The 25,103-nt window shown below is 35.6% G+C and overlaps 3 protein-coding genes and 1 long non-coding RNA gene across 7 annotated transcripts; 1 reads left to right on the top strand and 3 right to left on the bottom strand.

Annotated features, from left to right (window-relative positions):
- Positions 1-356: 356 nt before the first annotated feature.
- On the bottom strand, positions 357-3,498 carry LOC125219795 (transmembrane protein 64-like). 2 transcript variants are annotated; one of them, XM_048121863.1, is made up of 5 exons: positions 2,826-3,498; positions 1,964-2,200; positions 1,646-1,863; positions 1,132-1,294; positions 357-676 (listed from the first exon to the last, which is right to left on the bottom strand). In XM_048121863.1, the coding sequence occupies exons 1-5, from the start codon at positions 3,051-3,053 to the stop codon at positions 635-637; spliced, it is 888 nt and encodes a 295-aa protein (XP_047977820.1). In that variant the 5' UTR covers positions 3,054-3,498; the 3' UTR covers positions 357-634. The 2 variants fall into 2 exon arrangements, with proteins under 2 accessions (XP_047977820.1, XP_047977821.1); XM_048121864.1 differs by having other exon boundaries at positions 357-1,294; positions 2,826-3,486.
- A 2,810-nt stretch (positions 3,499-6,308) lies between these two features.
- Positions 6,309-9,816, bottom strand: LOC125223111 (probable aminotransferase ACS10). Of its 3 annotated transcripts, none has more exons than XR_007176668.1 (5): positions 9,220-9,816; positions 8,665-8,790; positions 7,625-7,785; positions 6,568-7,537; positions 6,309-6,391 (listed from the first exon to the last, which is right to left on the bottom strand). XR_007176668.1 is itself a non-coding variant. In XM_048126095.1 (4 exons), exons 1-4 carry the CDS (start codon positions 9,634-9,636, stop codon positions 6,685-6,687), a joined length of 1,557 nt encoding a protein of 518 aa, XP_047982052.1. In that variant the 5' UTR covers positions 9,637-9,816; the 3' UTR covers positions 6,400-6,684. The 3 variants fall into 3 exon arrangements, 1 of the variants encoding a protein (XP_047982052.1); XR_007176667.1 differs by lacking the exon at positions 6,309-6,391 and adding an exon at positions 6,400-6,458; XM_048126095.1 differs by lacking the exon at positions 6,309-6,391 and having other exon boundaries at positions 6,400-7,537.
- A 1,336-nt stretch (positions 9,817-11,152) lies between these two features.
- LOC125220307 lies at positions 11,153-12,382 on the top strand. The gene has a single exon (XM_048122466.1). The coding sequence runs from the start codon at positions 11,153-11,155 to the stop codon at positions 12,380-12,382; it is 1,230 nt and encodes a 409-aa protein (XP_047978423.1).
- Positions 12,383-23,219: 10,837 nt separating this feature from the next.
- On the bottom strand, positions 23,220-24,366 carry LOC125219504. Its single transcript, XR_007176149.1, has 2 exons — positions 24,229-24,366; positions 23,220-23,625 (listed from the first exon to the last, which is right to left on the bottom strand). It is a non-coding gene; the product is annotated as an uncharacterized LOC125219504 (long non-coding RNA).
- Between the last annotated feature and the right edge of the window lie 737 nt (positions 24,367-25,103).

A 25,103-nucleotide genomic window follows, 5' to 3' on the forward strand; every position in this document is an offset into this window, starting at 1 on the left:
CATAGGCCGATTGGGTGTTTCACTAGACTTATAGTTATAACAATCATTGTTTCCCTTTTCGCACAGAAACACATTGAGCGGGATTGACGAGTTCTTTGGTGATTTTCTTCCAACTTGTGATCATATTTTAAGATAAGTTCTTACTCGTATATACCAAATTGTTTAATCACATCGATTCTCCACATGACCTGTACTGATAATTGTTTAAACAATTATGAATAGTACATTATTTTTTAATAATGTAGTCATATTTCACAAGTATAATAGGCATTTTATGTGAGAAAAGGGAGACATAAGGCATTGGTAATGCCATCGAAGGCAAACCCAAAGCGAGAGATGTATCAAATTTTTGTTCATATTTTGAACCATCTCCATCATCCCATTCCCACACTATCATGGTTTTGACATTCTACTATTACAACAATTACTTCTCTTCTTTACACTTCAATCTTAGTGTTACAAAGGATTACACACACAAAGAAGCCAAAATCACCCCTTTTTAAAAAGAGACCATTTCTCTTTTTCCTTTTTAAGTTCTATCTTCCTTTTTTTTCTTTTTTATTTTCCTTTTTTTTAAAAAGTCAGGCTTTAAGCTTCGGAGGTAGAGAGATAGACGCCCGAGGCCGGTAAGCACCTACGTTAGCTGGAGGTTCTCATTTCTCAGCGACAATGAAACCTTGCACAACATATCACATCCCCTTCTCAGAAAAAAAAAACACATGCACATAATACGCCTACTCTTCACTGCAAACATTCTAAACAACATAATTAAGGCATAGAGTTACATGAACTCAGCCATATATATCCTTTTATTCGAATTCATATAGCCAAGGTAGTAATAATGCATGGCTTCTTGTAACATAACCTTTAAAGGCCGAGATCGGGGAGGACTATGCACAGATCATAATGAGGAGGGTAAGTAAGGAAGGAAGCAAGAATCGATATCATTGGTTGTGATGCCTAACTCCCTTTTCCACTCCCGGCAGACGAGTCTCAAAAGAATGAGGAGCCAACTTATAAACTCACCAGACGATGAAACAGTTTGTGTATACGCTATGGGTGGTGTATAATTGCAATAGAAAGCAATAATCTAGCCACATGACATATGAGGTATTACTGCAAGACTAGCACCTCTTCCATCTGCAGTTCCTTCAGTCGCCTTTTCGCGTACAATGTGACGAGCACTGTTGCTGCCGCAGTGATGCAGAAGCCCCCAATGTTGCACAGAATCTGAGAACCTGACATTGTTTTCTGATAATCCGTAGCATCGGCTAAAGTTTGTATGATAATTCCACTGCATTTGAAGTACTAACACATTAGTCTGAAGTAATGAGAGAACATATACTAAAACCGAGCAGCATGCCAATCCTAGAGGCAAAAATATACACGACACAAAGGAAAGCATTCATAGTTCGATAATGATCGACTTCACTATCTTTTCCATGATGCATGGAGTATACAAAACCTCAAATGTGGATACCAAATTACCAATAGTGCAAGTATAATATGCATCGTTAATGTAGCATTATTGTAGCAAAATTGAATGATGTGTCTACATGCACAAGGAAAACAAATCTATCAACATCTTGTTTGTTTGTGCATCTACACGGGGGGGGGGGGGGGGGGAGGGAGGAAGAGAACTAACGTGTAAAGTGTAAGAAATATTTCTGGCACCATCCCGACGAGCGTCCCTAACAAGTAAGGTCCAAACTTGACATCTGTGGCTACGGCACAGTAATTATATATGATGTATGGGAAAGGAGAAATCCTAATAAGTGCTACAGCTCTGAACTGATTAAACAGACTTCCCTCGCCTGCCAATCTTATAACAGAAGCTCGTTTAGGATATCTCTCTAACCACAGCTACAACTGAGAAAACGAACATTAGGTTTATAACGTGTATTTGAGCAGAAAACACTAAAAGAAAAAATGACAAACAATATAAGAAACCATATATCAGTACTTGGATTTTATGGTAAAAAAGTGAGCCAATGAAATACGGAAGAGAGACACCAAATATGACTCCTCCAACGACCAGCAGAAAACCATAACCATATCCAAAAGTCATCCCAGCAAGCCACATAGACGGTGAAGAAGGCAAAAGGATGGATGGGAATATTGTCAGAGAAGCAAAGATTAAAAGTGCTAGGTGATTGGTGCTGAACGATTCTCTCTCCCAATTAATTAAGGGGATGATCTCCTGCAAAAGTAAACATCACACTTAGTTAACATTGGAACTACGGAGTACTAAAGAATGGAATGATGAACAGATGCTAGTCGAGTTATGCGATCTTAGCCTCTTAGGCACAGGCATTTCAGGTTTAATGGCAATTTGAATTGCATATTCGAAGATTATCTGATAGAGACTACGGTATAAGAACTATCCCCAGCTTAACCTCATCAACTCTACCTGTGAATTCGATTTTAAGCAAAAAACAGAGAAACACCATCGCATGTTAGTGAACTCGTTAATGGAATGTGACACAACAATGCTGCATTAACTGATTACACCAAATACATACACGATAGCATATACAGTTTTCTCCTAGACCACACAGGCTGATTCCAACAACACTTGAATAGTTGGATATACTCCACAAAGTAACTTCTCCATTGATTAAAGATTTATTTAACGAGCAATTCTTAGACAATATGTTTCCAAAATGAGGTGCCCTAAGTTGGGACAAAGAGCTCACTAACAGACTAAACATAAATTTGGTGTAAATGTTTGCAATTTCTTGATCCACAAACAAAAACTAACAGAAAGAAACAAATGCATGCATTCATATGGAAATACATGATACCCAAATTAGGAAAAATCAAACCTTGTCCATGACGAAGGGTCCGATCCATTTCAAGAAAACAGCAAGCAACACCGCAATAAACAACGCCACCAGTAGCAGCTTGGCCCACCACCACAACAGCCACCGCCATTCGCAAGAAGGCGAGACCGCCTTGAGGCACTGGGCCCCACCACCACCGCCCACGCCAACCTCCAATTTCACGTAATCTCCCACCAGCCTGAGATCGCCATGGCCGGCATTGTGAGTCATCACAAACCCGAATTAAAAAAAACCCTTGTGATTACCATCAATTGGATTGAAACTTAAGTGTCTCAGCAACGAAAAAGATGACAATTTTGGGGGCCCCACCAATTGAGGGGGGCATTCCGATTCAGGGTTTCGCAACAATAGTCAAAATACAGCCGTTTCTGTGCTTTTTTTTCCCAATTTTTTGTTATTATAAATAGAGAAATAAAGATGAATGTATTCTTCTGCGGTAATGGAGGAAGAGAAGGAGAGGGAAAATCGGAGAATACGTGGCAACAAGTGATCGTTACAGTACACTACACCAGAACAAGTGAAACTTCCACTCTCCTCTCCACTTTGTTATTTTTTCCCACCGCATTTCGCATTTATTTGACTTTGTTGCCCAGGTATGATAATGATGGTGGTGCACTCAAACCGAATTATAAATGGAGAAATCATAGTTTGAAGAATCTGCTTAGTTTTGGGATGCTAAGGAGGCTAGGCACCAGCTCATTCTCCTTTTTCAACAAACTAAACAACATGACCAATTTGATTTTCCACACTAAATTTGTTGCCTTAATTTGGATATGTAATTAGATTCTAAATGTGTACAAATCTAAGGGACATTTTTGTTAATTTAATCAGGAGATCAAATTAATATTATCATTTTTTCACTAAATTTTTGAAGGACGGTGATTTAGAGACATAATGTCTCTCAGCCATGGTACCCTTATGTTTTTTTGTCACAAGTATAACTTATATCTTGACTAATATATAGTTAACAATGCAATTATAGATAGTTCTAATTTAGAGTATTTTAATGTAAAGAAAGTTTTAATTAATATGGTAAATTAAAGTAACGCTTAATTAATGTAACTATATATTTTTCATTTTTGGTATATCTACAAGTTGTACGATTTTTCTCCTTATTTAAAATGTTTTGAATTAAAAAATTAAATCAAAGTTATGAAATGTTTACAATTAAAAATGTGAACTCAATTATTATTAATATAATATTATATATCAAATGTTAATTTATTGCATGGTAAATTAACTATGAAGCTTTAAAACATTTAATAAATGAGTTAAAAATATATGTGGTAATTTTTTTGGTAGAGATTCGCCGTAACGTTACAAAATTAAGAATTTAATATTGAAAAATAAAAAAGTTAATATTAATTTAAAAGTTAGTATTAATAAATCATATATCAGTTTTTAATTTGACGTATGTTATAGCACATTGAGCCAATAACTCCATTTTATAAATAAAAGAACTTTTTTAACTAAATATCTTTAAGATATTAAATAAAGGAGTCAAGATTATGTACTATTATTTTCTGATTTAACTAAAAAGTCTACTATTCTATTAGAAAAATTAAAAAATATTAATTATATGGAGTATCTTTAAAATATTAAATAGATGAGTTACGAGCACGTGATTTTTTTTTATCTTGGTTCGACTGCAACATTCCAAAAGTTAAAAATTATAGAAAATGAAATTATGAAAATTAAATAATTAAATCATAATTATAAAATTCTTAAATCAAAACTCTCAACTCAACTAGTATTAACACATCACATATTAAATTCTAGTTTGTTTTATAACAACTCAACTAGTATTAACACATCACATATTAAATTCTAGTTTATTTTATAATACAGTGGATCGAACTAAGAACTTTAATATTTTATAAAGAATATGAGAAATTATGAACTATATAACATAAAATATTAAATAGATGGGTTAAGAACATGCAATTTTATTTATTGAGGTTCAATTATAACATTCTAAAAATTAAGAGTCAATACATTTAAAATTTTGCAAAAAAATACATTGTGAAATTTGCTCTAAAAGCTGCAAAGGGATCCGAATGGATCAAATAGGCATTTTTAATTTACATAAAGAATTAAGCAAATTGGTGAAGAAATAATTTGTTTATGGAGAATTATAATGGGAGAGGAAGAAAATGATAATTTGTTTATAAAATAATTATAATTGGAGAAAAGGAAAATAAGAATTTTTTATAAACATATAAATAGAAAAGAAGAGAGAGAGCTAGACAACTAATGAAATATTAAAATGTAATTAAATGTTAGGCATTTCATTTAGCAAAGCTCATTAACACACTCACAATACATTCCTTAATTAAAAGCAAGAGGAGCGTTCATTATTATAAGGGTAAAATAGTATTTATGTATAACATAAATTTAATTATAAATCTAATATAATCTTAAATTACCCTTTTAACCCTATTATGGCTATGCCATTATGTCTCCAAAACATTTTTCATTTTTGAAATTTACTACCTCCACTTTGACTCGATACAATTAAATAAAAATGGTGGAAAAATGTTAATTATAATAGTCTATTTTTATATATTACTCCAGTTTTTTAGTAGAATGTACATATAATAATTTAATGGAGTATAGGATCCATTAGCCTTTGTTGTCCCAAGTTAAATGAGTCATTTCCTTTTTTTTATCATTCTCATTGTTATTTTTTATCTCTATTTTATTCTATCTCTTAGTTTATTCTTCTTCGCTTAACTAACAAAACCTCATTTTCTTAAATTTCGTGCTAAAAAGAAATGTCTCACTTAGTGAGGGCCGACGGGAATAAAATCTTAAATTATGGACAACCAAAATAGCAAACTGAGACATTATATTATGAGACTCCATTCATCCCAATAAATATGAAACATTTACTTTTCGGCACGTGATTTTATGTAATGCTGTTTTGTAAGTTAACGAAAAGAGAGTAAAGTAAAAGATGAAAAAGTAGAAAGGATATTGTTCTCATTTTAGGAAACGTTTCATTTTTAATGTGATAACCCAAGAAGGAAAACATTTCATTTTTAAAGGGAGATGATGAGTATTTTATATGGATGTGTTCTGATGTGAATCAGGAGCCAGGATGAGTTCGAGCAGGAAATGGGCCAGCTTGGAAACCTTCATCAGGCCAATCTGGTTGCTGTCCAAGGTTAACAAATGTAACTAATTCTGTTGGAATTCGTATCAAGAGGAAATCTGTATGATGCAATCCGGAATTAAGCTTGTCTAGAAGGTTCTGTGGAGAAGTCGAGACTGCCAGAGCTCTAGCAAGCGCCCCGGTTCTTCACCTCAACGTCAAGTCCACTATCATACTCCTCGATGACAACTACACAGTGAAGGCGAAGCTGTCTGATTTCAGCCTACTTGAAAGCTATGATCACCAAAAAATTGACAATGCCAGAGCTTGATGAGAGTTCGAGAATCAGACTGTTTCAGACTGCCAGGTGATGAAGCTGAGGTTGCTCAAGTTCTTATAAGAAATGTTTCAGAATCATAACTAACTGTGTAACATGATCTCATCTTCACTTGCCCTGAAACATTGTAAAAATATCGATTCAATTTTCAATCGAACCGACCCCGAATCCTCAGAGCCATAATCTGTAGAGAACAAAACAAGGAATTACACATGCGGGTATTCTACTTGGTAAGATGCAAGAAAACAAATTTGTAGGGATATTATGCACAAGAAAAAGAATGAATAAACTACGATGTTCATCTCCAATTCTCATCAGCAGCAGATGGCTCTTTTAACTTTGGCGACTTCACCCTCAACTGCATCTATACTTATAAAATGAACCTCTCTTGACGAGTCACCAACGACTTTTCAGAGAGATGTACAGGTATCTGTAACTTCCTTAATCCGTCCAACGACTATCGGGATCTCGCTCTCACTCAACGTGCTAAAACACAAGCCGAACCATCCGGGTTCCACACAATGGCAGGAAGATCCGGGGACTGCATTGATCTTAGCGACGCTCAACAGTTTGTTCCATAGATCAGTTTCTCCTTTCTCGCTGTAGGGTCGGATTAGCCTGCTCATATCGGCCCAGCAGTAGAACCCTCCGGAGCTCTTCATGGACTCAACCCCTAGCTGCTTCAACCCGTTGACAAGCTCGTGATGCACCCGCTGAAGCCTCCCCCTGCCTAGCTTGATTGCTTGGTGGATGAATTCTGAATCCGAGAGCATAGATATCAGTAAATGCTGTGTGGGGACGGATACAGATGAGAATCTTGCTAGTTTCTTGGCAGCGGACAGGACGTTCATGTTGGAGGTGTAGATGATGCCCATCCTGAACCCAACTAGAGAGATGTCCTCGGACAGACCATAGACTATGTGAACTCGGTCTTTGTCGTGATCTTCTGTGTCGATGATCTCTGCCATGCTTACAAACTCTTCGCTTCCATGAGTGGATCCGACTAGTAGCTCGTTGGAAATGATATGGATGCCTTTCTCCGTGGCGAAGTCCAGAAGGCTGTATAGTGTTTCACGGCTGTACAGAACGCCAACGGGGTTGGAAGGGTTGGATAGAATTATCCCACGAACTCGGAGACCGCGTTTCTTGGCTTGGTTGAATGCTCTGTCGAGAGCAGTGATGCTTAAACTGAAGCTATCAGCACTGCGGCAAAGAACTGGTATGATCTCCACCCCGGTACGCCATTTGATATCCCCATCGAGGCTGCATATATAGTTCACTTTACTGTCTCTGTTACACAAAAGAATGACCAATGATGCATCATACCTCAAAAAATCAAGTAAAACTTACTCGGGAGAGTATGGGGCTGGCACGAGAAATGCATTTCCTGGATCAGCAAGGGAGAAGACGAGCATCTCAATTGCCGGGGCTGCACCAGCTGTGAGTACTAGTTGTTCGGGATTAGAAAATAGCGGTCTGCCCACCACTTGACACATGAACCCTGCCACAGCCTTGGACATTGTATAATTAGTATACAAAGCTTATCGAAAATAATATGAATCATCACTATTCCCGGACCATAGATAAGAAAAGAAACTCTGCATAGCTTTTACTCCCTCCGTCCACGAATAGAAGTCCATGTTTAACCGGACACGAGTTTTAAGAAATGTAGTAGAAATTGAGTTGAAAATGTTAATGGAAGGTGGGTCCTACTTTTATATATAATGAAATGTGAGCGAGATAAAGTTAGTGGAATGTGGGTCCATTACTAGAAGTATGAAAAAAGCAAATGAGACATTTATTGGTGGACGGATGGAGTACTTTTTTATATCATATGCTCATCCTTACAATCTATTTATGAACCAAGATTACAGCTTGAACTTCACTACTAAGAACTAAAAACTAATCTTAGCCATATCGATGAAGTGATAAGATCAATCTACTAGTTTTAGCCTTAAAATTTCGGCAGCAATAGAACTAAGGAGTAAGGGTATTGGTTTCTGTAAAGGACTGACAATAGTAAAGAAAGGCAATTCTACATAACTTTTAGGTGTTTATATTTTATTACGCAGCCTTTCAATTCATTTATGAAACAAGATTACAGCATCAACTTCATTACTAAGTCTCAACATGAGCTGAAATGTCCTAGAAGTAATGGCAACAGCAGACTGAAGTTACTGCCAAAACAGGAAGCAACCTTGCCTCTGATTGACACGAACGGAAGAAAATGATAATTTTACCAATAGCAAGATGCACATGGAGGCAGAGGCATCGTTAAGATGCAGAAATAGTCAAAATTAGTCCCGAAAGCAGCAGTCTCGCAATTTGATTAAATAGATGTTACTAAGATGAATGAACACGAACCCCGAGCAAAGAAAGGAAATACTCACTTTTTTCAGGTCCTTCAAACCATCGAATGGTTGGTATGAGGTGATCCCACTTATGCTCAGTTCTCCACCAGTTACCAATTGTGTCATATGATCCGCAAACCAGCATTGAACCATGTCCCACAACAGCTACACAAGAACAAAGGGAAAATTGATCAGTTTTGGCTCTACAAATCAGTGTCAATAACGCTGAAAGCATGACCAAACAACAAGATCTATCATAAACCTCCTTTATCACTAAACATGTAACTGCAGCAACATTAATAGTATATACTTTCATAGCTTTAATTTGCATCTCCAACAAATTGTCATATTTGAAAAGCACATTTCCAAATCCATTAATCACCATACCAAACCAAACTCTCCAAAACAGAAATACAGCTTCAAATACCACAATCCATTTGACCTTAATGAAAATCTCATGAAAGCAGATATGTGTGCATACACTTAAGCAGACAGAATTCAATTGAGAACAGAAACACTAACACATAGTACTAAAACATGCCAGCAAAACACATTTTCTCATATAAAGAAGATCAAATTTTGAAGTGGACCCACCCTATTTTCAGTGGAGCAAAGGTGAATTACACCATTGGGATTCTCCACCTCATCAAAAAAGTCTTCCTCTGCTCGCTTCAGCCTCTCAAATTCACGCTGTCTAACGATAGCATTAGCTCTAGACGACACCGTGGCCGGCCCACCGGCTCCACCACGAGGCGAGAGCGATAGCCTTGAATGCACCCTATGCAGCCCCGCAGATGGCTGAGGAGCCTCCACCTCAGGCGGCGGCGGACCACCGCGGCCGCGGGTCTTGAGGTACATCTGGAGAAAGTAGAAGAGGGCGCAGGGGATGACGGAGCCCAAGACAAGGCCGCCGCTCCCCTGCACCAAGCCTTGCAAGGGCACAATCACCCGCATCCCCGCCGCAGCCCCGCCGCCGCTTGTGGTGGAGGAGGGGTTTCGGGCCTTTCTCATGGCGACATTGCGCCGAACCCCACCAACCAGCGACGACGGAGTGTACTATGCAAGACTATAAAGATTGAATTTATATATTTTATCTCTCTCTCTGAGGAAGAAGAAGAAGAAGTGTGTGGAAATTGATGAGAGCGTGAGTGAAGGAGATGAATGGTGGCTGAGATTTTTATGACTTGTTTTGTTTCTATTTCGTGTGGCGCTTGGATAAATTCATACTAGAATCGAAGCGCATGATTTTTAGGTTTTTCATTTTTGTTTGCTTTTGTTTTGCGCGGTTGAATTTCCCAATCACATTTTTTTTTTAGAGAAATTGGTCTCTAAAACCATGAACTTTGCTTAAAATTTGGTATTTCCCATGAATTTTGAAATTGATATATAATATTACGAACTTTGCATTTTGTTTGGTATTTCCCACGGCATGTTTATTGCTATATTTGACTAACTTACGAGGCTTTTTTTATCATACTTGACACAATTAAATCAACGTAGTTTTCAACGTGATATGCTACATGTTATGAACTTAAAAAGTGGTTTCAAATATTATAAAACATATCAAGGTTGCTTATATTAAATAAGATTTTGATGAAAATATCTTATTTGAGTGAGTTTGGGAAATACCAAACAAAATGCAAAGTTTGTGATATTATATACCAATTTCAAAGTTCATGGGAAATACCAAATTTTAGGCAAAGTTCATGATTTTAGAGACCAATTTCCCCTTTTTTTAAAGTTGTCCTCCTTTTCTTGCTGTATGCTAAAAGGAGCAATAAATTAACTGCACAGATCCTATTTGTAAGAGGCTTCAAAAATACTCGAGGCTTCAAAAATACTCTCATCTCAATTAAGTTGAGTAAAAACTTTTGGACATGAAGATTAAGAAATATGTTGAAAAGTGTGAAATAGGAATAAAGTAGAAAGGATAAAGAGAGTGTAAAGTATATGATTGAATTAAGTAAGAGAGGTTGATGTTTTATTTTATCAAAAAAAAAAAATAACTCAACTTAGTTGGCCCAAAAAGAAATACTTCATCCGTTCCAAAGAAAATGACTCATTCCTTGGGCGGCACAGGATTTTATACAACTTTATTTTGGTGTGTTAAGAGCATCATCAACACCGGAGTCGGACCGCCGTCCCCCGACGTCAGCAGCGGACGTCCGCCATTGCGCGAGGAAGAGGGACAAACGGACGTCCCATGCGGACACGGGTGTTTCGCGACGTCCATCGCGACGGCGGCGAGACGTTCGCCGCTGTGGCATGCGGACGGACGTCCGATAATTCTATTTTTTTTCCTTCAAAATCTATATATATGGCTCGTTGAACTTCATTTCACTCACACCACTTGTGTTAACAAGTTTCTCTCTCTCTCTACGTTTCTTTTATTATTTAATGGCAAGTGGTAGGTAGTGGAAGTGGAAGTGGCAGTGGTAGTGGTAGTGGTAGTGGTAGTGGTGCGGGTGGTAGCGGTGCTAGCGATTGGCGCCAGATTGTTAGGGATAAGCTGCGTGTCGTTACGTCTATGGAGATAAATCGGGCGTTACAAGCGGCCATGCAGCAGCAGCAACAGCCGGCGGTACCTCGACCCATCCATCGTCGCACTTATATACCTCGTGACCGCATCACAACACACCATCGGTTGTACGCGGACTACTTTGCTCAGCCGCGGTTTGGAGACAACTTATTCCACCGACGTTTCAGGATGCGTCGTGAATTGTTTCTTCGTATCGTTGGTGCTTTAGAGCGTCGATACTTATATTTCAGGACGAGAGAGTATGCGGTTGGTAGACCGGGCCACACGCCCATTCAGAAGTGCACTGCAGCGATCAGGCAGCTGGCTTACGGAGGTACGACCGACATGTTCGACGAGTTCCTCCACATCGGCGAGACGACTGCCCGCGAATGTATGGAGTTTTTTTGTCAAAGCATTAGGGAGATATTCAAGGATACCTATCTTCGGAAGCCTACCCCACAAGACTGCCAGGATCTGATGGCTATGCACGGGAGCCAGCACGGGTTTCCGGGAATGTTGGGCAGCATAGACTGTATGCATTGGGAATGGAAGAACTGTCCCTCCGCCTGGAAAGGGTTGTTCACAACCGGTTTCAAGAGCAAACATCCCACGATAGTCCTTGAGGCGGTAGCTGACTACCGACTGTGGATTTGGCATGCATATTTTGGAGTAGCCGGTTCGAACAACGACATCAACGTCCTACAGTCATCTCCCCTTTTCAACGACCAAGAACTCAGTGTTGGTCCGGCTGTCAGTTTCGACGCCAACGGCAACCAGCATAACATGGGCTACTATTTGGCGGATGGGATCTATCCTATGTGGGCCGTCTTCATGAAGACGGTCAGATGCGCAACAGAAGATAAGAAGAAATACTTTGCTCGTCAGGAAACAGCGCGCAACGATGTGGAGCGGGCATTTGGTGTGCTCCAGAGTCGATGGGCGATATTGAGGGGTCCATCACGGTTGTGGGATATGGAGACCATCGTTGATGTCATGTACGCGTGTATTATCATGCACAACATGATTGTCGAAGATGAAGGTCTAGCACTAATTGAGTGGGTCGATGATGATGGTGTCGGTCCAAGCCACGGTGTGGCCACCTCCAGTGCACGTATGGGGGTACCCCAGGAAGGGCTCGACCGGGTCCGTGCATTTTCCGACATGCGCCAACGACAAGCCCATATTCGACTCCAGAACGATATAATTGAAGAGCTATGGTTGCGTCGGGGTGGTCGTTGATATGTTCGGGCGTGTTAAGTGATGTTGTACTTTTTTTGTCGTTTTTTTAATCGAATGAAATTAATTTGCACTTTGTTTAATTCCGTATGCGTTTCGAAATTTTAATTCCGTACATTGTTTATTTTAATTCCGTGAAAATTTTAATTTGGTGCAATTGTGATTTTTTTTATTGCGGGAAGTCCGCGCGGGAAGGCTATGGGATGTCCGCCACTGTGCAGGGAAGGCTATGGGATGTGACGTGGCAGTGCTGGGAAGGCTATGGGATGTCCTTGATGACGTGACAGGAGGTGTTTTTGGGAAGTCCGTCGGAAAGGCTATGGGACATCCGCATGCATTGAGGATGCTCTAAGTGGAGAGAATAAAGTAAGAGAGAGAATAAATTAGAGATAAAAAGTATTTCCAATTTTAGTAATGAATCATATTGATTGAAACAAACTAAAAAGGAAAGTGGGTCATTCGGTGGGACGGAGGGAGTACCAACTCAATCTTGCAAAAGATTGATTAAAGATTGATTGATGTTTTATTTTTTATATAAAAAAAAAGGAATAACTCAACTTAGTTGAGACATCTCAAAATGAAATACGACTAAATCTTGCAAAAGGTTGAAACCCCAACCTCAAGGGCCCTCCACATCCCAGCTCGACAACATTGTGAGGGGTGTTCAATCAGAGTACGCAGTGACTCACTAAGAGAAAGGGCCGTAATCCACTGTCCTGCCAGAATCCCACCTCCCAAGGTCTCACACTTGTGCCTAAGAGATGTTGCAACTACACGATAGTATTGAATCGATCATTGTCCATTCTTGCAACTCTGCCCCTCCGGAACCAATTACGCCGGCCCTGTTTTTTTTATCTAAAAAACGAAAATGACTCTCAACTTAGTTAGGACATTTCAAAAAGAAATACGACTCAACTTAATTATAACTTAGGAAGTAGTACACTCTTTTTCGGTTTTTATTATCGGCCTCTATTACTTGGAACTCATTAACATCTCTGTGCTAATCAACACAACGATTTGACTTATTGGCTCGCTTGTGCGTTCAATTAATGCGATTACATTGTCAAACCTACAATATTGAAAGGAAAACCATACAAGAATACACAATACTCCCTCCGTCCCACTTTAGGAGTCACGGTTGAGTTCGGCACTAGTTTTAAGAAATGTAAAGGAAAGTTGGTGAAAAAAGATAGTGGAATGTGGGTCCTACTTTTATATATTAATTTTAAAATAAAATGTGAGTGGAAAAAGGTGGGTGGAATGTGGGGCCTATTACCAATTATGAAATATCTCAATCGAAACTCCTAAAGTGGGACATCCAAAACTGATAAACTGGGACTCCTAAAGTGGGACGAAGGGAGTATAAAACTAATCACTACCCATCTCTCTATCCATCAAGGCTAGTAACCAAATGAATTAAAAACATAAATGACATAAATTTGGAAGAAATAGAGCCCCATCCATACCAAAAAAAAGAAAGAAAAAGAAATTCCAAGATAAAAAAGCATATCTTAATAGTAAATCTTTGTATAACAAACCAAATAGGCCTTAAGAGCATCCACAATGGGTTTAGGCTAGCCATAGGCCAGCTATAGGCTGGCCACAAACTCCTCATGCCATATCATCTGTACTAAAATTCCTCCTACCACATCATCAGGACAAGCAACTGGACAAGCAATAGGCTAGCCACAACAAACAAAATTAAAAAAAAAACAACTAAATTTACGGAATTAAACACAAAATACGGAATTAAATTTACGACACATATACGGGAAAATTCATTAATATCATTTTTAAAAAAAAGTACATTAATTAAAAAAAATTACATCCAAAAAAAAAAACCGGGCTTCCACACACGAGCCCCCGCCTCACTCTACTCCTCACTAATTTATTAAAAAAATACATTAAAAAATGCAATAAAAAATGCAATAATTTTATATAAATTAAAAAAAGGTACATCCTAAAAAAAATTCATAATTAAAAAAAATTCATAAAAAAAAAATTCATTAAAAATGAAAATGCATAAAAAAATACATTAAAATATACATTAAAAAATGCAATAAATAAAAAAAATGCATAAAAAATACATTAAAAAAAATGCAACCGGCTAGCCGAAATTGAGCCTACTATGGCGGCTAGCGCATCGGCTAGAGCTCCCTGATCGGCTAGCCTAAATTGCCGCAATGGAGGCTAGCGGATCAGCCAGCGCATGCGATCGGCTAGCCTATCCGCTAGCCTCCATTGTTGATGCTCTAAAGAATTTTACTTTGAACTACGAAAAACTTTAAAAGAGTACCATTCATATGTTACCTCATTTAATTAACTATTCTCTCCGTCCCAAGGAACATGATCCCTTTCTTAGATAGTTATACCCCAAATATTACAAAAATTAAAATAATCAAAATTAAGGGTAGAAAATTTAATATTAGAATAAGAAATAGAATAATTGACATTTTAACTATAGTTAGTTTTCCTTAGAATAATAGAATAGGGGATAAATTTTAGTATGATATAATGGTATTATAAAATGATAGAAAATTTGGGACGATATTTAGATGACTAAATAGTGTAGAAATCTAAGTATAATAATAAGGAAAAAAAAAGGAGAAAGAAATCTATCCTAACTAGAAACACTTGAGGTATTTAAGAAACAAAGGAGTTAATAAAATTTACCCAATTTATCTTCCTAAAAAAAATCAGCACCGTCGAGAAGCACCTCCATTCCTCTACAATCTTCACTTTCAGCAGAAATAGGGGGAGAGGAATCGACGGAGGGGAGTCGGGGGGGAGGAGAAAGGGAAAAACGATCTCATCCATCTCTAACTTCTCATTTTTCTTGAAAACTCTCTTCCCGACGCCACTTTCTTCGGGAAGCTAGCATACATTAGTAGCTCTCTACACCACAATAAATACTCATCTCCGTTTCTTTTCTTACTTTAGTTCTTACCTTCTTTTAGAAGCTTAGGTGTATAATTAAAACTAAATTAGAGTATGTAGAATTGACTCAAGTAGGGAAATAGGTGTTGATGGAGACGAAAGAATTCATTACCTTGAATTACTTTAATTTATTGTTAAATTGGTAATGCTTATTTATCTTGTCCTAATCACACACATAATATTAGCCATTGTCTTTTCCTTCAATAGTGGACAATATATAAGAATGAATTGAGAAGTTGAAATTGTTTGTGAAAGAGGTGAGATAAAATCTATTTGCAAATGGTGTTTGCATAGCATTCAAACTGTTCCGCAATTGTTAGTCAATATTTAAGATAGTTCTATATTTTTGAACTTATTGTTTATGAAAGTTGGTATATTTATATGTATAATTATTGAAATCCAATGACTTTACATGCTTAAATATAGAAATAAATTGTTCTTGAATTTCTACTAAAGGTGGAGGAGTAGCCGATCCGAGTCAGTTGAATAACGACGAGGAGAAAGTTCAGTGATGCCTAGGTTTGGTCAAGCTCACTCAAGGTATTATACTTAAAAGCTATATTCTTGATGTGTTATTAGGTGATGATTAAGTGCTCTCATGTGTATATATGAATTGAGTAGTTAACTGTAGTATAATTCTTTGTGTGCTATTATGTTATGATTAAATGCTTTCATGTGTTTATACAAAAGTAGTTTCAGTTGAGATATTGCGGTAGAATAAGATATTGCGGTAGAATAAGAAAAATCGCTATTAGTGAAATAAAATAAATCATTATATAGTAGTTTAACCATGAAATGAATCAATTTAAATATGCATGATATATATGTGGATGCCGTGCTTGGTTGATGTCACATGGGGCTGTCAAACTACTATGGGAAATATGAATTGATTATTCGATCGGGCCACATGCGGTGGCAAAGATATAAATTGTGCACCATTTTACACATGGGGCCATAAGGCTAGGCGGTCCGGAAAATGTTGTGGTGATTTGCCCCATGAGCTATACGGCCAGTAGGTATAATTTATAGTGCACCACGTTATAATCTATTCGATCGGGCCACGCGCGGTGGCAATGATATGTGTTGAAACACAACATTTACTCATGGGGCTATACGGCCAGGCGATTCATAACATGATATGATGAACTACTCCATGAGCTATAAGGCCAGGCGATATATGAATTCGATCGGTCCACACGCGGTGGAAATAGTACATATTATGATCATGGAAGACATGTTATTGTTTGTGCACCCTGATGTGTCCAAGCACGTGCGATGAGGAAAATATTGAGATGGTATTCATGTGATGAATTAAGATTAAATGTAGAAATGGTGGATGCTAGAATGAATATAAAAGTTGTTAGAGTTATACACTCATTTGAGTCGAATTAAATAAGTGACTTATAAGATCAATAATGATTAAATAAGTACAAAATAAAAGAACTAATGATTACATTTATTATATCTACTTTCTTATTATATAATTGGGTCTAAATAATTAAATATGTTGCAGGTTAGGTGGATGGAGGACTTTTGTTAACACTTCTTTTGTTTCCTCACCAGCATTGCAATTGTTTTTGCTTTTGGGACACTCTTGATTTTGCTTTTGTGCATGACTTATACTTTTGTATATCGAATGTAGTATGATAGGTTGAAGCCTGTTATATATGACTTCATCTATGGTTGTAATGATGTTGAAGCATTTTGAATATATATATATAGGGGTGCACTATGGTGCCACCATAGATAGGATAACACCATACCACCAATATAGTCCGTTAGATCTCATCTATGGACGCCTAGGATTAAGTTTCGTGAAAAAATACGGGTTTGCAGTCTACTGTATTAGATATTGCAGTCGTGGTAAACTGCAATATTGTTGTGGTAAGACTGCAATATTCAATGAACAACACTGCAATCTGGTAACGTAAAATTAGAAATTTCCTATTTTACCCCTCCGTGTTTTTACACGTGGCAGCATGACAAGCACACGATTTTCAGATCCAATGGCCTAAAATGGTGGTATGGTGTTACAATAAAGAGGGTTGTCATCTCAAAACTATGATCTTGACCATTGAAAAATGTGAACGGATCACAAAAAAGCATCAATAGGAAAATGTCAACAGAATTTCAACGGTAGTCAATGATTGATGTTGTGTTGATATTGTGTTGATTCTGTGTTGACATTAAAATCTTGAAATTTTACACTGTGTTGATATTGTATTGAAACTGTGTTGAAGGCTGTGTTGAGGAGTTTTGAGTTTGTACAATATATAAGTTTGTATTTTATCCCTATATATATATATATATATATATATAGGGTCTTGTTAGGTTGAGATTATTTAGCTAAATTGAGAAATGAGATGCAATATGGGCCACTCATCCAGAATATTTGTGAAATGTCAACAACATGTAGTTTATGTCAACAGAGGGGCATAATTGTAATTTTATTAATTTTTTTTATTTTTTTAATTTTTTTTAATTTTTTTTAATTTTTTTAAATTTTTTTTTTCAACTATATGTACAATTCATGTCAACTACACATCAAATGTCAACAACTTTATTCAATAAATACTATTTGACATGAATTGTACATGTAGTTGACATTATATTGTGTAGTTAACATGAATTGTATATGTAGTTGACATGGATTGTACACATAGTTGACATTATATGTGTGTAGTTGACATGAATTGTATATGTAGTTGAAAAATAAAAATTAAAAAAAATAAAAAATAAAAAATAATAAAAAAAATTTTTAAAAAAAATTTAAAAAAAAATTAAATTTTTTTTTAAAAAAATAAAAAATAATTTAAATTTTTTTAAAAAAAATTAATAAAAAATTAAAATTAAAAATTAAAAAAATATTTATTGAATAAAATTTACTATGATATTACCATTCTGCCCTTTTATAATTAATTAATCTAAAGATATTTTCCATGTGGAAAAATCTGGACCACTCATTTAATAAAAATGAGTGGCTGATATTGCATCTCATTTATCAATTAGCATAAAAAATCTCAATTGATCACAATCATATATATATATATATATATATATATATATATATATATATATATATATATATATGTTTGTGTTAAAATGACAACCCCTCTTAAAATGACACCGTGACACCGCTTATACAACAATATTATAAACGCTACACAACAATATTACAAACACTACACAACAATCTATAGATTGTTGTATAGTGTGTCGGATATTGCTGTTTAAGAAAAATTGATGTATAAAGACCAGCAAATTGCTGCCCGTCTTTTTCCAGATATATTTTTTTTGCCACATGGCAGCTTATTATTCGTCCACGTGTACAAATGATTGGCTAGGAATGGTGGTGTGGTGTTATTTTAAGGGGTGGTGGCACCCTAACATGCCCCTATATATATATAGGGTCTTGTTAGGATGTGATTTTTGGTGTTATTGAGAAATGAGATGCAATCTTAGCCACTAATTCACAAGATTAACTTTATGTCAACAACTATCACATTATGTCAACAAGGGGTATAATTGTCTTTTCATTAATAATGTAGAGGACAAAAATAAAATACATTTGAAATCATTTTCTAAAGTCTTCAAATCTTCAAATCTTCAACATTCAAATCTTCAAATCTTCAATTCTTCAACATTCAAATTTTCAAATCTTCAAATCTTCTTCAACATTCAAATCTTCAAATCTTCAACATTTAAATATTCAAATCTTTAAATCTTCAATTCTTCAACATTCAAATCTTCAAATCTTCTTCAACATTCAAATCTTCAAATCTTCAACATTCAAATCTTCAATATCAATATCGAATGTCAACAACTCGTATTAAAATGTCAACAACTAACAAATAACACTTTTAATTAACATATCAATACCGAGAATATCGAATGTCAACAACTCATATTAAAATGTCAACAACTAACAAATAACACTTACAATTCACATATCAATACCGAGAATATCGAATGTCAACAACTCGTATTAAAATATCAACAACTAACAAATAACACTTACAATTCACATATCAATACCGAGAATATCGAATGTCAACAACTCGTATAAAATGTCAACAACTAACAAATAACACTTACAATTCACATATCAATACCGAGGATATCGAATGTCAACAACTCGTATTAAAATGTCAACAACTAACAAATAACACTTACTATTCACATATCAAAATACCGAGAATATCGAATGTCAACAACTCGTATTAAAATGTCAACAACTAACAAATAATACTTATAATTCACATATCAATACCGAGAATATCGAATATCAACAACTCGTATTAAAATGTCAACAACTAAAAAATAACACTTATAATTCACATATCAATATCGAGAATATCGAATGTCAACAACTCGTATTAAAATGTCAACAACTCATATTAAAATGTCAACAACTAAAAAATAACACTTACAATTCACATATCAATATCGAGAATATCGAATGTCAACAACTCGTATTAAAATGTCAACAACTCGTATTAAAATGTCAACAACTAACAAATAACACTTAAAATTTACATATCAATACCGAGATTATCGAATGTCAACAACTCGTATTAAAATGTCAACAACTAACAAATAACACTTACAATTCACATATCAATACCGAGAATATCGAATGTCAACAACTCGTATTAAAATGTCAACAACTAAAAAATAACACTTACAATTCACATATCAATAACCGAGATTATCGAATGTCAACAACTCGCATTAAAATGTCAACAACTAAAAAATAACACTTATAATTAATGTCAACGACAAATGTCAATATCAAACGTTATTTATGTCAACTACGATGTCAACAACAAACTTTATTTATGTCAACAATAACATTTCACAAATAATTAATGTCAACGACAAATATTTTCATGTCAACGACGTATTTTATTTATGTCAACAACAACGTTTTACATATAATCCATCTGGAAATTATTTATGTGGATGAATAAGGCAACACTTCAATTGAATTTCCACAACAGTAAGAAAGCGAATTAAACACTGGAGTTCAATCTTACGACATCAATAAACTGATTTCAAGCAAAATTATAAATCAATAAATTGATATAGCAGCAGCCAGAAAACAAACAAAGCAATTGCAACTCACAACCAAATCCTAATCACTTAACGAGACCTAAACTTCTTCGCTTCAAACTGAGCTAAAAAATTGGGTAAAACAGAAAGTTATAGCAACCGGTAACTTCGACTCACAATTAGGATTGAGCTTGGAGAGAGCGCTGCGCGAACAGAGAAACAGATGCCTTATCGAAGACAAGAGCGCGGGCTCGGAGCTCGAGCGAGATCTGCGGCCTAGACTTGGAGTCGTCGGGAAGCATAAAGGAGTCCCAGGCTGCCGGCGACGAATTTCCGATCTGGAAATTCGCCGATCTCATCTCCATCTGGAAGATCCTCACCGCGCGCCAAATTGTTTCTCCGACAGCTCGACGACTTTCTCCGGAGCATCGACGGTGGCGGAGGGGAATTCGCCTCCTCATCTCCGCGATCCTCTTCCGATCTGCATCCGATCGGAGAGAAATCGCACGCCGCAAACCCTAGAAATCCCCGCCGCCGGAGCAGGAGATCATCTCGATCGTCGAATCGAGCGGCGACGGAGGGGAATTAGCCTTCGCCGGCGCCGGCGAGGCTGTCGATGCTGAAGAAGCTAATTCCGTGCACGGTGGAGGGGAAGGTGAAGGAGAGCTTCGCGATCGTGAAGAAATCAGAGGATCCGCTGGGGAATTCCACGAGGTCGATGGTGGATATGATCGTGGAGAAGCATATGTTAGAGAAGAAGGATTCGGAGCAGTGCTGTAGTGCTTTCTCTCCTTGAATTCAATTGACGAAATTACCAATTTACCCTTTCATAATAAATTAATCTAAAAATATTTTTTGTGTGGCAAAATCTGGACCACTCATTTAATAAAAATGAGTGGCTGATATTGCATCTCATTTCTCAATTAGCCTAAATAATCTCAATTGATCACAATCCTATATATATATATATATATAGGGATGTGATCAAATGAAAACTCTAAATATTGTACAAACTCAAAACTATGATCTGGACCATTGAAAGATGTCAACAGATCACAAAAAAGCATCAACAAGAAAATGTCAACAAAATTTCAACGGTAGTCAATGATTGATGTTGTGTTGATATTGTGTTGATACTGTGTTGAAATTAAAATCTTGAAATTTTACACCCTGTTGATATTTTATTGAAACTGTGTTGAAGCTGTGTTGAAGAGTTTTGAGTTTGTACAATATATAAGTTTGCATTTTATCACTACCCTATATATATATATATATATATATATATATATATATATATATATAGGGTATAATTAGTTGTTAAAAGCAGAACCCCTTTTAAATGTAGAACATAGAACCAAATAAAATAGATCATTATAAAAGAACATAAGGTTATAATAAGATCATTTTTAATTCATTATAGAAACTTTGCATTTTAAAATACACTAAAAAAATCCAAAAATAAACTAGTTCATTTTAAGAATCAGATTACTATATTGAACTAATAATGAAATAACAATGACCTTAATAGTCTCCTACAATGAACTATTTTCTTATAGTTCTATGTTGATTACAAAGGGATGTATTCACATCCTTTTTGCATCTTTTGTTCTTATTCCTTCTCAATCTTGGCTCTCCATTTTCAAGATCTAATGGCCGAAAATAGAGCCTGATTTATTCAATTTTAATGATTAAAAAATTCGAAAAGGGTGTTTAGGGGAGTAGTAAAAATCGGCAGTTATTGCAATTTCATGATTCACGCCTTCTAGTTACATATTTACTTATATTTTATTTCTTTTCCTTAATTAAATCTCAACATGCTTATTTCTTTCTATGATTCATCGATTTTACTTCAATTCTAACTATTTTTTCGCTATAAAATATTGGAGAAACATGAGTTCAATATTCTCGTCAGTTTTTTAGTAATGCATATGTCTCTTACAAGAAATAATGTACGTCTAATGTCTAATAATGTACCGTTTGAATTTAAATAATGTACGTGTTTAAGGGAATAATGTTTATGCTAAATACAACTAAATAATGTACGCCAAGTGACCTTTAATGTACACACGTAATACTTAATGATGTACTTGTGTAAGTATTTAATGTTTGACGAGAGTTGATTTCATACTCTTTGGGTTTAGCAATCCATGGGGCTAGGTTGTAGTACCCACTCACAAACAAAATCATCACCAAGGGCATGAAGTTTGATTCATTCCCCTAGGGTTTATCAATTCATGGGGCTAGGGTATAGTACCACCACATGAATTAAATTTCATTTTTTAATGTGTGTTTTAGATTTGGTACAATAAATAATGTACCAATAGTATCTAATAATGTACATTTGTAGCAGTGAATAATGTACCGATTGTAGAGAATAATTTTGAAAGGAACTTGAATTCATACCCTTTGGGTTTAGCAATCCATGGGGCTAGGTTGTAGTACCCACTTACAAACAAAATCATCACCAAGGGCATGAAGTTTGATTCATTCCCCTAGGATTTATCAATTCATGGGGCTAGGGTATAGTACCACCACATGAATTAAATTTCATTTTTTAATGTGTGTTTTAGATTTGGTACAGTAAATAATGTACCAATAGTATCTAATAATATACATTTGTAGCAGTGAATAATGTACAGATTGTAGAGAATAATTTTGAAAGGAACTTGAATTCATACCCTTTGGGTTTAGCAATCCATGGGGCTAGGTTGTAGTACTCACTCATAAACAAAATCATCACCAATGGCATGAAGTTTGATTCATTCCCCTAGGGTTTATCAATCCATGGGGCTAGGATATAATACCACCACATGAATTAAATTTTATTTTTTAATGTGTGTTTTAGATTTGGTACAGTAAATAATGTACCAATAGTATCTAATAATGTACATTTGTAGCACTGAATAATGTACAGATTGTAGAGAATAATTTTGAAAGGAACTTGAATTCATACCATTTAGGTTTAGCAATCCATGGGGCTAGGTTGTAGTACCCATTCACATACTAAATCATCACCAAGGCTCTACATATTATGCTTCTGTCGGGCAACGTCGGCAGTACATGTGGTTCTCTTTCTTCCCTCTAAGTTTTCTTTGAGCAGATTCTTCTTGGGCTTTCTTCCCTCTAGGTTTTCTTTGAGCAGATTCTTCTTGGGCTCTACTAGACTCTGTCTCGGCCAATCGCTGGCAAAACTTCTGTGTAATGGCAAGAGAAATCATTGGATGCTTCATCAAAATCCAACCTAGGTTGCTTCGCTGCTGTCGAGAACAAGGCAACAGAATAGGATGAATAATGTATTAAATTAAACTAATGTAATGTACAAAACGGTTTAAATAATGCACCAAAAACCATTTAATGTACATAACTTGCTAAATGATGTACATTAATATGATCCACCAAAATTGAACCATTAATGTACGCATCTGATTACATGACGTAACATGATCAAATAAATAATATATTAATTGATTCACAATTTCACAGAAATGCACAAATAATGCACTGCAAATTATCAAACTTCCACTATCAAGGATTTAGAATCATTGATGAACATAAACACAAATAAATGCTAATGAACAGAAACCACAAAATTAAACACAATAATTAACAACAAACCAATCAATCAATAATAAAGAAAAACCCAATTGAAAAATCCAAAATCAGTAACGTAGCAAACCAAAATCGAAATCCATCACCAAACCAAAAACTGTAAATTGATAGAAGTGCTAATTTACAGACTAAACTTAACAACAATGAACACGAAGTGCTGATTTACAGAAAAAACTTAAGAACGATAGAAAGTATGTGTTGTTGGGAGGAAAATAATTTGCAATTGTAAGAAAAACACTTGTGGAGCTCACTATCTCTACTCCTTTTATATCTAACTCTTCTTTTCTTCTCTCAAATTTTTGGATGTGGTGAAACTGGAGAAAAGCTTAGCATACAGAAACATATACAATAGCTGTTGTTGGGAAAAAATAATAAGTATGATATACGTTCTGTGGGATATTTTTGAGGCGGTGGAGTAATTCGGCAGATTTTGCGGAGGACGCGTGGAGCTGGGAGTTGGCATTTTTCAGAGTATATATAGAGAGGGCAAGGAGATGGGCTCTTTCAATAATGGTTTTAGAAGAAAGATTGGGCTAAAAAAATAGTTGATAGGCCCACAAACTAAAAGTCAATTTTTCTTAATTCCATTTCTTCTACTTTGGAGATGTAGGGATATTCACATATGTAAACTTATGCCTTAGTTTAGTGGTCTGTCAATTAATTCAAAAGTGTAATTTTTTTTATTTTTTATTCTTAATCGGTTTGGTTGAGAAAACGAAAAATTAATACGCAAAAGAACTTGGTATTCTAGACAATATTCTGCTAAACATTTAACATTTATATATATAAAAAAACACAAAACTAAAGGATATAGGAAAAGTCAGCGTTACATTTAGGGCGCGAGAACAATTATCGATAGTTGTATTTTAATTTCGACCAATATTTTTTTTAATATATCTTCATAATCATAATCTATATCATTTTTATAATTAACAAATTTTATTAAAGATAAAATGAGTTACTTTTTAGTTTTATTACTCGGATAGCTTTCGCTTTTTATAATGGATCTTCTTAAATCATACTATATTATTCGATAATTTATTTCAAATTTTTAAAGTTTTTATTGTTTTAGAAACAGAAAAGATATAACTTTTTAAATGAATTAGGAACTGAAAAAAAAAATATT

Source organism: Salvia hispanica, chromosome 4 (assembly GCF_023119035.1).
Source record: "Salvia hispanica cultivar TCC Black 2014 chromosome 4, UniMelb_Shisp_WGS_1.0, whole genome shotgun sequence".
Lineage (NCBI taxonomy): Eukaryota > Viridiplantae > Streptophyta > Magnoliopsida > Lamiales > Lamiaceae > Salvia > Salvia hispanica.